General features: G+C 37.5%; 1 protein-coding gene across 1 annotated transcript in view; it reads right to left on the reverse strand.

Moving 5' to 3' along the window:
* Nucleotides 1–1,833: 1,833 nt before the first annotated feature.
* Nucleotides 1,834–15,404, reverse strand: part of tbx15 (T-box transcription factor 15) — a 54,686-nt gene continuing 41,115 nt past the window's right edge. Inside the window, exons 7-8 of the mRNA XM_061970534.2 lie at nucleotides 7,193–7,290; nucleotides 1,834–2,975 (exon numbers count right to left, since the gene is read on the reverse strand). Coding sequence (XP_061826518.2) covers nucleotides 2,140–2,975; nucleotides 7,193–7,290 — 934 coding nt within the window. The 3' untranslated portion in view covers nucleotides 1,834–2,139. The remainder of the gene's footprint in view (nucleotides 2,976–7,192; nucleotides 7,291–15,404) is intronic.

Below are 15,404 nucleotides of genomic sequence, written 5' to 3' on the forward strand. Positions count from 1 at the left end.
AAGTAGATCATTTTTTTTGACATTTAAATATCAAGAAACTTACTGTACAAAAATGCCAAAAAAGTGTTATATGAATGATCTAGTTACTAGATTCAGTCTGTCAAATGACTAATTACTGTCATCTAGTGTACATGTATACTAGTGGTTCTAAAACTTTTTGACCTCGGGGCCCAACTTTTCCACTACAAAGAGGCCCGGGACCCACTCAAATATTGACACTGAATTAATAATTTTACTCTTGAATTTCATCATATTCAATAAATATATCTAACCTATTTACAGTTTACCACCTTGTCAAACTATATGAAAGTATGTTTTAATCACAAATATTATTATTTATTCAACACATAAACCTTAGGCTCAGGTCAGGCTGATTAAAAAAATAAGTACTAATCAAATATACTGCATAAGAATCGATTTATGCACAAATATGTGTTTCTTAACAGAACTGTCAATTAAATTTAAGTGCAAATGTAAATACAGCTTCAACACTTTTAGTCATAATTTTTGCGCTTTAGAAACTTCTTGATTACTTTCTGTTTGTTTGAGATCGTCATTACTGCCACAAGGGGTGGAAAAGTGTATTACAACAGAATAATGCTGTGGCCCATACGGACTACAGCTGAAAAACACATACTGTTTTTACAGTGCATTACCTTGTGCCCTATGGTTAAGAAACACTGATCTAGTGAACGTATATACAACTTATATGAAGCAACATTTGACATTTATCACTGAGATATGTGGAGTACAGCAATCTATCACAATATATCATCATATCAACATACTGTATCATTTTGTGAAGTCCTTGCCTATACTCAGCTGTATCGCGATAAAAACAGTCCAAACAATTACGTGAATTAAAACGTTTATTGGGCTTTTTTTTTTCTTTTTTTTTTAACGTGCTTGGCACATTTGTATTTACATCGTTTTAAATGCTCCCCAACAAGAAGAAAGGGGAAATGGTTTATTTTGCTATGTCAAACATTTCTATAACGTTTGTGTTTGCTCAGCATTAAATAAACAACAACAACACACGTCACAATTTTGCTATTTGATAACTTCTCACACAACAACAACAACTTGGAAGCTTATGTATTGCTTGCATTTTTCATTTCCTACATGTATGTCTGTATGTATATATATGCTGATATATATATATATATTTATATGTATATATTATATATGTATATATATATATTTTTAAACATTACATATATATGTAAATTTATTGCCTGCATTTTCCCATCTCCTATATGTATATATATATATTTTCTTTGTTTAAAAATCACATATATACACACACATATACAGTATATATAAATATATATGTGTGTGTGTAGTATTGCCTGCATTTTATATTTCCTACATGTATGTATATATAAATATTTTTTTAAACATTACATACATACACACATTTTTGTACAAAAATATATATATATGTCTATATATATATATATATATATATATATATATATATACACATATATATATATATATATGTATATTTTCATTTATACATATATACAGTACATTTATATATTTTTGCTTGTTTTTAAACATTATATATGTAATTTAAATAACAGACAAAAAATATATATACTGTATAATTGTTTTATATAATTTGTTTTTTAAACACTTATGTTTAAAAATAATATTATATATAATACAATAAATTATAATATACATGTATAATACAGACAATTGTAATATATAATCTATCATTTAAAAAAATTCTCATATATATGTATGTATATATATATATATATATATATATACTGTAGATGTGTGTATATATATATATATATATATATATATAAATATGTATGTATATATACAGTATATGGATTTATGGATTTGCTAATATTCACTCCAAAATGGGGAGGCCTGCGGTTTCCTCTCGTCCAAAGAAAGTGAGGCTGGTTTGTGACGTGATGGCGTGCGAAAAGGTCGCCGTTATGAATTATTGCACCCGATCCAAACATGTCCTCGACGTCGAAACTTAAATAATATTTGTGACGCCCCCTCAGAGGCCTTTTTAAGAGGAGGGGGCGTCTTCACGAGCTAAAAAAGCAAAAACACAAGATGATTCTTCTTTTCCGTCACATGGTCTAACTTTGCTCTCCTGGACTCCCGTCTTCACACCATGTGCATGGACATCTGGGAGGCGGAGCCGTACTGGCGCCCGTCGCAGGCGCCGCCCCCCTGTTGGCCGCCACCGCCGTTGCCGATCATGTGCACGGCGTCCATGTTGCCGTTGGACAGGTACTGGCGCTCGGCGAAGGCGCCTGGGGGGGCGGCGGAGGAGCAGAGCAGTCCACCCTGCGGCTTTTCAGGGCTGGTGGCCAGGCGGGGGGAGGCGGGGAAGTTGTACCCGTAGAGGTTGTAGGGGTTATGCAGCGAGAAGGCGTTGTAGGAGCCCTGCTGCACGTGGTGGTGGGCGCCGCTGAACATGTGTGCCGAGGAGGGGGAGGAGCCCGACGGGGCGGACGAGGAGGCGGCACCGGAGCCGCCCCCCGCCTGCATCACGTACTGAAGCTGCGAGGCAGGGAAAGAGCCCAGCTGACCGCCGTAGGCATCCATCTTCCCTCCGGTGGCGCCGGTGCCGGCGCCGCACCCGCCGCCGGTCATGCCGCCCTGCATGCCGGCAGCGATCAAGGAGGAAGTCCTTTGCGGCAGGAAGGACTCGGCGGGCTGGCCAGAGGCCACGCCGCCCCCTGCAGCCTGCAGGCGGCCGTAGGAGCCGTCGGCCAGGCCGCCGTAGCCCTGCAGCGCCGCCATGTTGCTGCGGGCGCACGCCGGGTACTCGGACAGGCCCAGGTTGCACAGCTGGCTCTCCCGGCAGCCCACGTTGAAGGTGTTGGGCGCCAGGTGGAAGGCGGGAGGGGAGCAGGAGGGGGAGAGCAGGTGGGCCGCCCCGGAGGGGGAGGGAGTCCCCGTGCTGGAGGTGGTCGGGGACGTCCCCGTGCTGCCGCCTGGACACACAAACCAACATGAGTGCTGAATGTGGCGCGGCTGGAGGCGGTGCGTGGGAGGAGGGGGTGGGGGGTGTTATGTAGAATGTCAAAATGAAAGCAGCACATGCCTTTGATAAGTTCTGCAGTAAGGGGGGGTACGTGCACGTGAAATATATGTGAGGTCATGTTTTCATTCATTTCCCGAGGGGGCAGGGGGTGCTGGGGGGGGGAGGGGGGGGGCGTGCAGGTTAGTAAGAGTCAAGGTGCGACACTCAGTGACGCCCTCTTCTTCGTCCCTCAGCTAACTTCAAGCTAGCAAACAAAGCTGGCAAAGGTCAACTCGTGACTTCCGCTGGGTCGCCATGACGACAGAGGAGGGAGGAAGCGGGGCCGGGGGGACTTGTTTTGTTTTCATGCAAAGAAAATACATCGAATTTTTCCAGAAATACTTCAGCCACCAATTATTTCAAATCGTTTTTGTACTCTTTTGTTCATTTGACACGACGTCTTGTTGCAAAAACTACAAAAGTACTGAATCAATACTCAAGTACTAATTAAAAACTCAAGTACTGATTCAATACTCAGGTACTGAATAAAAACTCAAGTACCGATTTAATACTAAAGTACTGATTCAACAGTCAAGTACTGATTCAATAATCAAGTACTAATTAAATCCTCAAGTAAAGATTCAATACAATTCAGTACTGATTTAATACTCAAGTACTTATTCAAGCCTCAAGTACTGATTCAATACTCAGGTAGTAGTTCAATACTCAAGAACTAATTCAATATTGAAGTATTATTTCAATACTCAAGTATTAATTCAATACTGATACAATACAAATTACTAAGGTACTATATAAGTACTGAATGCTAATTAAGCACTGGAGTACTAATTAAATACTGAACTACCAATAAAATACTGAATTAATAAATACTTAATATTTAAGTACTGAAGCACTAATGAAATACTGTGCTACTAATTAAATACTGAAGTAATAAAAAATACTTAATTACTAAAGTATTTATTACGTACTCAAGTACTAATTAGGTACCGAATACTAATTAAGTACTGCAGAACTAATTAAATACTGAACTACTATTTAAATACCAATTACCAACATAATGATAAATACTTAAGTCCTAATTAAATACTAAAGCACAAGTAAAATACTAAAGTACTAATTGCATACTTAAGTGTAGCAAACGTACTAATACACTGAAGTACGACTAAAATACTAAAACCTTAATTAGATACTGAAAAATTTGTGAAATACTTAAGTACTAATTAGGTACTAAATACTAATTGAATAGTGAATAACTAAGTCATTACTGAAGTATTAATTAAATACCAAAGTAATGATAAATACTTAAGTTACCAATTAAGTACTGAAGCACTAATGAAATACTTTACTACTTATTAAATACTGAAGTAATAAATAATACTTAAATACTAAAGTATTTATTCCGTACTGGAGTACTAATTAGGTACCGAAAACTATTTAAGTACTGCAGTACTAATTAAATACTGAACTACTATTTAAATACCAAAGTAATGATAAATACTTAAGTCCTAATTAAATACTAAAGCACTAATAAAATACTAAGGTGCTAATTGCATACTGAAGTGTAACAAAAGTACTAATACACTGAAGTACGAATAAAATACTTAAACTTTAATTAGATACTAAAATGTTAATGAAATACTAAAGTACTAATTAGGTTCCTAATACTAATTAAGTAGTGGAGTACTAATTAGATACCAAACTTAATGTTAAGTGTCGTTAGTTGTAACAAATAAATATATGTTTTAAAATACCTATTAAAATAAAGGTATTCATGATCAATAATCATTATTATTGTTAATTATTGCTAATAAATTAGTAGTATTACCAGAAATCACACATTTTTCTGAGTTTCCCAGTGAATAATGCATGAATGTAAACATTCTCATGTATATTGTGTATAATTAATACTAGGCTGACCATATTCTGAAATCCCAAAAAGAGGACACATACATGGCTGCACGCCAAGGCGGGGACTAGGTGAAAATTTGCCAATGATACTCGAACTTGCTTTATAAATAATATATTTATTTAAATAAATCATTTTTTCTCCTCTGTTGACAGCAGTGTTGGCGCTAGAAATTTTCAAAATGGGGTCCCAGGGACCCATCAAGTCATAAAAAGGGGGTCCAACAGTAAATTTTTGGGGCCCCACTTTTTTGTAAGCGTTTTGAAAATAAAAGATAAAATTAAGGCATTATCCTGTTATATCTCAGATTCTATATTGTGTTTTGGAAAAAGGTTGTCATAAACGTTACTTAATTCATTAAAAGAAAAAAGAAAAAAAATGTGTATGCATATGTAAATTTATTCAGTTATAAACATCCATTCATTATTTTCTTTCCTTCATGGCTCTAAACTTTACCGCTGCTGGTAGTTTTTTCTATGTTTTTATTTAATAAGATGTATTTATTTCAGTATAAAAGTGTAAAAAGTGTTTTGCTTGGGTCATGAAATGATGATAATGGTGTGCCAGGGCATACATACATTTTATATTTAACGCTTAAATCTGGAGTCTACATCAACTTCACATCCATCCCTCATTTCAAAATGTTTTGTTTTTTTATGTTGTTTTTTTGTTTGTTTGTTTTCCGCCCTTTTTTGTCAAACAAAACTATGTTTTTAATGGCAAACACACAAAATATGCAAAAACTTCCACCCAAAATATTTTTCAAAGTGGAATATTTGATGTGACGTAATCGGAACCTTGGATAGGTCAATAATTCATAATAATATTGATTTTGATTCAATATTATGTAGAGATGTCCGATAAATGCTTTAAAATGTAATATCGGAAAATATCGGTATCTGTTTTTTTATTATCGGTATCGTTTTTTTTGTTTTTTGTTTTTTTTATTAAATCAACATAAAAAACACAAGATACACTTACAATTAGTGCACCAACCCAAAAAACCTTCCTCCCCCATTTACACTCATTCACACAAAAGGGTTGTTTCTTTCTGTTATTAATATTTTGGTTCCTACATTATATATCAATATATATCAATACAGTCTGCAAGGGATACAGTCCGTAAGCACACATGATTGTGCGTGCTGCTGGTCCACTAATAGTACTAACCTTTAACAGTTAATTTGACTCATTTTCATTAATTACTAGTTTCTATGTAACTGTTTTTATATTGTTATACTTTCTTTTTTATTCAAGAAAATGTTTTTAATTTATTCATATTTTATTTTATTATATTTTTAAAAAAGGACGTTATCTTCACCATACCTGGTTGTCCAAATTAGGCATAATAAAGTGTTAATTCCACGACTGTATATATCGGTATCGGTTGATATTGGTATCGGTAATAAAAGAGTTGGACAATATCGGAATATCGGCAAAAAGCCATTATCAGACATCCCTAATATTATGTTTTGAACAATGACAGTTTGAAAGGAAAAAAAACAGTTTTGTTTTATTAGTCAACATTACAACTTTTTCTAAATTACATTTCACCTTTAAGCTTTTTTATTTCACTTTTGTTATGTTTTTGTTTATTTTAGTAGTATTTTTAGAATGTGCCGTGGGCCTTTAAAACATTAGCTGTGGGCCGCAAATGGCTTCCGGGGCACACTTTTGACACCCCTGCTATAGGTAATAATAAATTAAATCTTATAAATCTATGGATAAAAAGCAGAGCCTGGCGACACATGCGCGTTTATCATAACTCTCGCTCTCTCTGTCTCCGCCCCTCCCTCACGAATGCTGCTGCGTGCGCACACCTTCACAATTTGTTTTGTTTTTAACCCCTTCTTAACCCTGAACGTACATTGAAAATACACACAACCCTAACTGAAAATGCCGGACATTTGAGGCATTTAAGAAACTCCGCCCGGACAGCAAAAGAGGACATGTCCGGGGAAAAGAGGACGTATGGTCAGTCTATTAATACAGAAATATTGTGGTAGTAGTAGTAGTAGTAGTGGTAGCAAGCAATTAGTAGTAGTACTAGTAGTACTAGAAATAATAATATTCAATCAATAAACACAAAACAAGGTTAAAGGGAACATAAACAAACGAGGTTCATTTGAATATGCTAATGAGTCGCCATTCAGAAGATGATACTTCATACCTAAACAACGTTGGCGTACTTGAAATTATATTTGAACATTTTCACGGCGGGAAAGACGACCTTTGAGGCAGAAATAAAGCTTTTCGCTCACCTTGCTGCTTCTGCATGTTGGTGAAGTCCTCAAAGGTGAGTGTGCGCACAGGTGGTCTCCAGAAGGCGTATGTCTCCATGATGGCCTCCAGGCCCGTCCTGAACACACGTGGGATAGCAGCGGCGTTACTCTCCACAACGCTAACGCCGCACATTTGTCGACATGTGACGTTCAGGGTCCGATGTGGAAATCGATAGCGTTAGCATAGTTAGCATTAGCAAGGAGGTGCTAACAGAGTCCACCTTGGGCGGGGGTCGGGAAACCGCGGCTCTAAAGCCGCATGTGCCTCTTTAGCTCCACCCTAGTGGCTCTCTGGAGCTTTTTCAAAAATGTATGAAAAACGGAAAAAGATGAGGGGGAAAAAAAATTTTTTTTGTATTAGTATGGTTTCTGTAGGAGGACCAACATGACACAAATCTCCCTAATTGTTATAAATCACACTGTTTATATTAAACATGCTTCACCGATTCGAGTATTTGGCGAGCGCCGTTTTGTCCTACTAATTTTGGCGGTCCTTGAACTCACCTTAGTGTGTTTACATGTACAACTTCCTCCGACTTTCTAGGACGTGTTTCATGCCACTTCTTTTTCTGTCTCATTTTGTCCACCAAACTTTTAACGCTGGGCATGAATGCACAAAGGTGAGTTTTGTTGATTTTATTGACTTGTGTGGAGTGCTAATCGGGCATATTTGGTCACTGCATGACTGCAAGCTAATCGATGCTAATATGCTATTTAGGCTAGCTGTATGTACATATTGCATCATTATGCCTCATTTGTAGGTATATTTGAGCTCATTTAGTTTCCTTTAAGTCCTCTTAAATCAATTTATATCTCATGACACACTATCTGTATGTAATATGGCTTTTAATTTTTTGCGGCTCCAGACAGATTTGTTTTTGTATTTTTGGTCCAATATGGCTCCTTCAACATTTTGGATTGCCACCCCTGACCTAGGGCATACTTGCCAACCCTCCCGAATTTTCCGGGAGACTCCCGAATTTCAGTGCCTCTCTCGAAAATCTCCCGGGACCATACTTGCCAACCCTCCCGAATTTTCCGGGAGACCCCCGAAATTCAGCGCCTCTCCCGAAAACCTCCCGGGACAAATATTCTCCCGAAAATCTCCCGATTTACTGCCGGAGCTGGAGGCCACGCCCCCTCCAGCTCCATGCGGACCTGAGTGAGGACAGCTTTTTTTCACGACAGGAGGACAACAGGGTGACAAGAACTAAATCATCCAGACTAGAGATAAATTGTATTATGTTTATCTTACCCACAAATAAATATATTTATTAATAAAAAAATTAAAAAAAAAAGTACATTTTTACTATATTTTGCTAAAAACATCAAAATTAATTGTATTTTTATTTGTATTTTTTCTGACTCCTTATTACATCCAGCCATAGAATTATGCATTAAAATAAACATGTTTGAAATACTTAATTTTAAATTATCATAATAATTCATTTAAAATGACCATATTTAATTATTAAAATAATTGCTTGTTTATCAACAACTTTAGCATTTTATTCATTACATTTTGAAGCTCTCAGAAGCCAAGTTATGTTATATTCCTTAAGATTTATTTATGCAAGTTTGAAGTATCAATTATCTAAACACAGTTTTGTTTGCATATTTTCAGGATGTATAGATATATACCGTATTTTTCGGACTATAAGTCGCAGTTTTTTTCATAGTTTGGCCGGGCTCCAGTGTGACTTATATATGTTTTTTTTCCTTTTTTATCATGCATTTTCAGCAGGTGCGAATTACACTCCGAAAAATACGGAATATATATATATATATATATATATATGTATGTATATATGTATGTATGTATGTATGTATATATATATATGTATGTATGTATGTATGAAATGCTTGACTTGGTGAATTCTAGCTGTCAATATACTCCTCCCCTCTTAACCACGCCCCCAACCCCCCACCCCCCACCTCCCGAAATCAGAGGTCTCAAGGTTGGCAAGCATGCCCGGGACAACCATTCTCCCGAAAATCTCCCGATTTTCAGTCGGACAACTATATTGGGGGCGTGCCTTAAAGGCACTACCTTTAGCGTTGTCTCTCACCTGAAAAGGAGACTATTATATATGTCTCCGTTATCCATAGGTTTATCTATAACCCATAAAGTAGGCAGGCACAAAGCTATTTCTCAGTGTGTGTTTATAGCCAATGACTGTGGCTGGGGGGGGCGGGACTTCCGGGAGAGATAGGGAAGTGACGTTGTGAATAGGAAGTGGGTGTTCGAGTTTTGCCGGGAAAAGGGATAGACACACATTGGAGCTGTTGTGTGGTTGAATTACATCTTGTGCAATAAAGACAAGACAAACAAAGAAGTCGTATGAGCCTACATTCCTGGTATTATTACAATACACTGACACACAACATCCGGATTCCCATCATGCATTGCTTCAAAACTACGGCACGTTGTAATATCCAAAATTTCCAGCCGGACAAACAATATTGGGGGCGTGCCTTAAAGGCACTGCCTTTAGCGTCCTCTCACCTGAAAAGGAGACTATTATATATGTCTCCGTTATCCATAGGTTTATCTATAACCCATAACACGGTGGTCGAATGGCTATAGTCACTCATGAACGCTCAGAGAAGCACAAGGCGGCGGCAACGCAGTATTATGGGCCACCTTGCAAGCAACATTCCGTTGTCATTTGCGTATGTTTTCAACAAATCCGTGAAGGATATGTTCCCGGATTCAGAGATCGCTCGCCAGTACTCAAATGGCAGAACAAAAGCTACTCAAATAGTGAAAGGTAAGTGTTTTTTTTTTTTTTTTAAGTAAGCAGCAAGTACAGTACAGTTAGTAGAACTGTGTTTTCATTACTGTACTATATATATATATATATATATATATATATATATATATATATATATATATATATATATATATATATAATACTTTAATTTCAGTGAATTCTAGCTTTAAATATACTCCTCCCCCTTAACCCCGCCCCCCGGACACGCCCCTCCGACCCCGCCCACCCCAATCTCCCGAATTCGGAGGTCTCAAGGTTGGCAAGTATGACCTAGGGTGACTTTTTTTACATTAGAGTCTTAAACACGAACAACAAAAAAGGACGGAAACAGAAGAAAATGATAAAAAAAATATCAGTAAACAAAATTTGAACACAAATGGGGGAAAAAAAGAAAACAATCGTGTTCGGCACGCAAAATACGCGACAAGCATTAGCATTGCGATCCAATTTATTTCATAAAAACAAAAACAATTTACTGTTATTGTGACCAAATCGATGACGGTAAAGAGTACTTACTGTATTTTTCCAACTATAAGTCGCAGTTTTTTTCATAGAATGACGCTAACTTACATCAATCAATTAATCTAAGTTTACTTATATAGCCCTTAATCACAAATGACAAACGACATCTACGATAAATCACGTTAACTTATGTTTTCATAAACATCAGAGACGAAGACATCTACGATGAATGACACTAACTAAAGGGTTTTCGTACAAAATCAAAGACAAATACATCTACGAAGAATGACGCTAAGTTACGTGTTTTCGTGAACATCAAAGACATCTACGATGAATGACGCTAACTAAAGGGTTTTCGTACAAATCAAAGACAAAATACATCTACGAAGAATGACGCTAAGTTACGTGTTTTCATAAAAATCAAAGACATCTACAATAAATCACGCTACGTGTTTTTGTAAACATGAAAGAGTACCGTATTTTTCGGACTATAAGTCCGTTTTTTTCATAGTTTGGCCTGGGGGTGCGACTTATACTCAGGAGCGACTTATGTGTGAAATTATTAACACATTACCGTAAAATATCAAATAATATTATTTAGCTCATTCACGTAAGAGACTAGACGTATAAGATTTCATGGGATTTAGCGATTAGGAGTGACAGATTGTTTGGTAAACGTATAGCATGTTCTATATGTTATAGTTATTTGAATGACTCTTACCATAATATGTTACGTTAACATACCAGTTGGTTATTTATGCCTCATATAACGTACACTTATTCAGCCTGTTGTTCACTATTCTTTATGTATTTTAAATTGCCTTTCAAATGTCTATTCTTGGTGTTGGCTTTTATCAAATACATTTCCCCAAAAAATGCGACTTATACTCCAGTGCGACTTATATGTGTTTTTTTTTTCTTTATTATGCATTTTCGGCCGGTGCGACTTATACTCCGGAGCGACTTATAGTCTGAAAAATACGGTATTCACAATATTAGCGGCACTAGCTGCTAGCTAGCAATCAGCGCGCCAGCTGATAGCTATCGAACAGTGCGCAAGTTGTTAGCTAGTGATCAGTGTGTGGGTTTATCGAAGAGTTGTAATCAATAGCATTTTAATTTTACCGCTTAATTATTATCATAGCACATACCTAATATTATGAAATTGGATGCTGAGGTAGAATGAATTGATTAACGTGGACCCCGACTTAAACAAGTTGAAAAACTTATTGGGGTGTTACCATTTAGTGGTCAATTGTACGGCATATGTACTGTACTGTGCAATCTACTAATAAAAGGTGCAATCTACTAATAAAAGTCTCAATCAATCATCAAAGAACATGGCGGCGATTAATAACAACAACTGCTTACTTGAATTCTGCAGTAACAAACGACATGTTGCGAGAACATGTGGTTTCCGCTCCAGGCTAATGCTAGTGCTAAGACGCTAGCAAGGAACAAGACTTGGGGTTTTGAACGTCGCGGTTGGCCTATGTCACGTCGCTAACAGGAAATCCGAGAGGAAATGTCGCGACAAGAAGGAAAAAGCTATCGAGGAGATGAGCTACAGCTAGCGGAAGTGTCGGCGGCATCGGGAGACAGACGGCAGCAAAACCCGAGTCCTGCTCAGAGGAAACTGGAGCCATTAAAAGCAGGCCGCTTTTTAGTGCGCACATAAATCTGCATGACGTTTCATCCGCAGTGTGGACAAACCTGCAAAAACCCCCGCTAGCTACTCACTTGATTTACTTCCACCCCTCCCCTGGCCGCGTCGTGTTCAGGGATCTCGTCTCCCGTCACCCCTGCGCGTGTTATTTTAGGGCCGCCTGCGGCTGCTCGTTGGTGCGGCGGGCTAAGTGGCCGTCGGCATCACTGCGCTCATTCATGGCGCAAAGCTAACAAATGTTGCTCCCCCAGACGCTAACGCAACTTAAATCTCGTCCAAGTTAACGAGCTATTTTCACGCAAAGGAGCTGTTGGTCAATATGAGCACTGACGAGTAATAACAAAACGTTAAATAGTCTGGTTGTTACTCCCTCAGATATCAAGTACAATCTTATTTAGCCAGGTCGCATTCTGTGCTGATTGTTTAATATAAAAATCCAACCGGAACTGAAAAGTCGTACCGTATTTTTCGGACTATAAGTCGCAGTTTTTTTCATAGTTATGTGTGAAATTATTAACACATTAGCGTAAAATATCAAATAATATTATTTATCTCATTCACGTAAGAGACTAGACGTATAAGATTTCATGGGATTTAGCGATTAGGAGTGACAGATTGTTTGGTAAACGTATAGCATGTTCTATATGTTAGAGTTATTTGAATGACTCTTACCATAATATGTTACGTTAACATACCAGGCACGTTCTCAGTTGGTTATTTATGCCTCATATAACGTACACTTATTCAGCCTGTTGTTCACTATTCTTTATTTATTTGAAATTGCCTTTCAAATGTCTATTCTTGGTGTTGGCTTTTATCAAATACATTTCCTCAAAAAATGCGACTTATACTCCAGTGCGACTTATATATGTTTTTTTCCTTCTTTATTATGCATTTTCGGCCGGTGCGACTTATACTCCGAAAAATACGGTACATTGTTGTGGACAGAACGCGGGTCGCAATTTTCTCCGGATTGTGTTGAAATTTGGCGTGGCTGTTAAAGTATTTGAGTTGTCAGCGTGGGACTACAATGGTATCGCCGCCTTTAATTTTGACAAAGTAATGACACTTTTCCTGCATGTGAGCTAGCCTTATTATTAGAACCTGATTGTTTTTTATCGTACATAACGGCAGGAAAACAGGATACATAATAATAATGAACGGTGAAGTGTACGAACATAAAAGTAAAATAAGTGTGCAAGATTGACTTAGCGAACAATTAATGTGAAATTGTGTTCGCCAACACTACAATTTATGCTAAATGTTCTGGTTGTATCTCCCTTGGATTTCAAGTAGAATCTGACTTAGCTAGGTCTCATCTTTTGCTGATTATTACAAGAATCTAACCGGAACTAAAAAGCTGTGAGCCTGCAGAATAAATCTTTGTGCGCACAATTTTCTTCAGATCGGGTTGAAATTTGGCGTCCTTGTTAAAGTACTTGAGATGTCAACGTTGGACAAAAATGGTATCACTGCCTTTAATAAAGTTATGACACTTTTCCTGCATGTGAGTTAGCCTTATTATTAGCCTGATTGTTTTTTATCGTACATAATGGCAGGAAGATAGGATACATAGTAGTTGAAGAAAAATAATCACATTTGGAGGCCAACAAGTCAGAAAGGCTTTTTTTTTAACAGTAAAGTGTACGAATACAAAAGCAACGGTATGTAGGGTTGACTAAGCGAACAATTAACGTGGAACTGTGTTAGCCAACATTACAATTTTCGTTAAATAGTCTGGTTGTTACTCCTTCCGATATCAATAACAATCTTACTTAGCTAAGTCGCATTCTTTGCAAATTGTTTGTTACAGGAATTTAACGGGAACTAAAAGGTTGTACATTTTTGTGCACAGACCACAAATCTCAATTTTCTTCGGGTTCTGTTGAAATTTGGCGTCCTTGTTAAAGTACTTGAGATGTCAGCGTGGGACAAAAATGGTATCACTGCCTTTAATTTTGCCAAAGTTATGACACTTTTCCTGCATGTTAGCTAGCCTTATTATTAGAACCCGATTGTTTTTTATCGTACATAATGACAGGAAGATAGGATACATGGTAGTTAAAGAAAAATAGTCACATTTAGGGGTCAACAAGTCAGAAAGGCTTTTTTTAACGGTAAAGTGTACGAACTTAAAAGCAAAGAGAGAACAATGTAACTGACGGTATTTAGGGTTGACTAAGCGAACAATTAACGTGGAACTGTGTTAGCCAACATTACAATTTTCGTTAAATAGTCTGGTTGTTACTCCTTCCGATATCAATAACAATCTTACTTAGCTAGGTCGCATTCTTTGTTAATTGTTTGTTACAGGAATTTAACGGGAACTAAAAAGTTGTACATTTTTGTGCGCAGAACACAAATCTCAATTTTCTTCGGGTTCTGTTGAAATTTGGCGTCCTTGTTAAAGTACTTGAGATGTCAGCGTGGGACAAAAACGGTATCACTGCCTTTAATTTTGCCAAAGTTATGACACTTTTCCTAGCCTTATTATTAGACCCCGATTGTTTTTTATCGTACATAATGACAGGAAGATAGGATACATGGTAGTTAAAGAAAAATAGTCACATTTGGGGGTCAACAAGTCAGAAAGGCTTTTTTTTAACAGTAAAGTGTACGAACATAAAAGCAAAAAAACGAACAATGTAAGCCCCCCACCGACAAATCTCTTTTAGCGTTTGTTATCTTCTCATGAAAAAAAACTCTTTAACGCCTCAGCCATGGATAAAAAAAAAGTCTATTGTTTGAAAAGAAAAAAAAGATGTGTGGAGAATAAATCTACTGGCCAATGGTAATGCGGACCAGATGACGGGGGGTACTTTCATGTGCACGGACCCCCCTTTTTCCCGACATGCTGACTCTCAGCACTGAGGAGAGAAAAGGACGCAAGGTGAAAGAAAAGCAGCAGTCATCGCTCAACCAGTGAAAAACTAAAAATAGGACTTCAACAACAATATTTTGCTCGTATTGACGCACAATTATGCAAAATGATGGAGTTGTCATAAAAGTAGGCATCAGCAGGGAGTGGGGAGAAAATTATAAAACCCTTAAAAGACGAAAGCGTTCAAAATGAGAAGTGCTCCTTCATGCAGTACTTCCTCCACGCCACAGGGGCGGCAGTGAGGCACGAGCGAGGGAACAGTAGAAGAAGACCAGGCGGATAAAGAAGACATATACATTCGGACCATCCCCATTCTCACGCGGTTACGCGTCAAAAGTGAAAAATAGTCGTTTAAGGTGTCCCATCACGGCGTTTGAATTGGCCCGCCGCACTGTTTAAGATGTCCCA

The sequence above is a fragment of the Nerophis lumbriciformis genome, linkage group LG13 (assembly GCF_033978685.3).
Source record: "Nerophis lumbriciformis linkage group LG13, RoL_Nlum_v2.1, whole genome shotgun sequence".
In the NCBI taxonomy this organism is placed as follows: Eukaryota; Metazoa; Chordata; class Actinopteri; order Syngnathiformes; family Syngnathidae; genus Nerophis; species Nerophis lumbriciformis.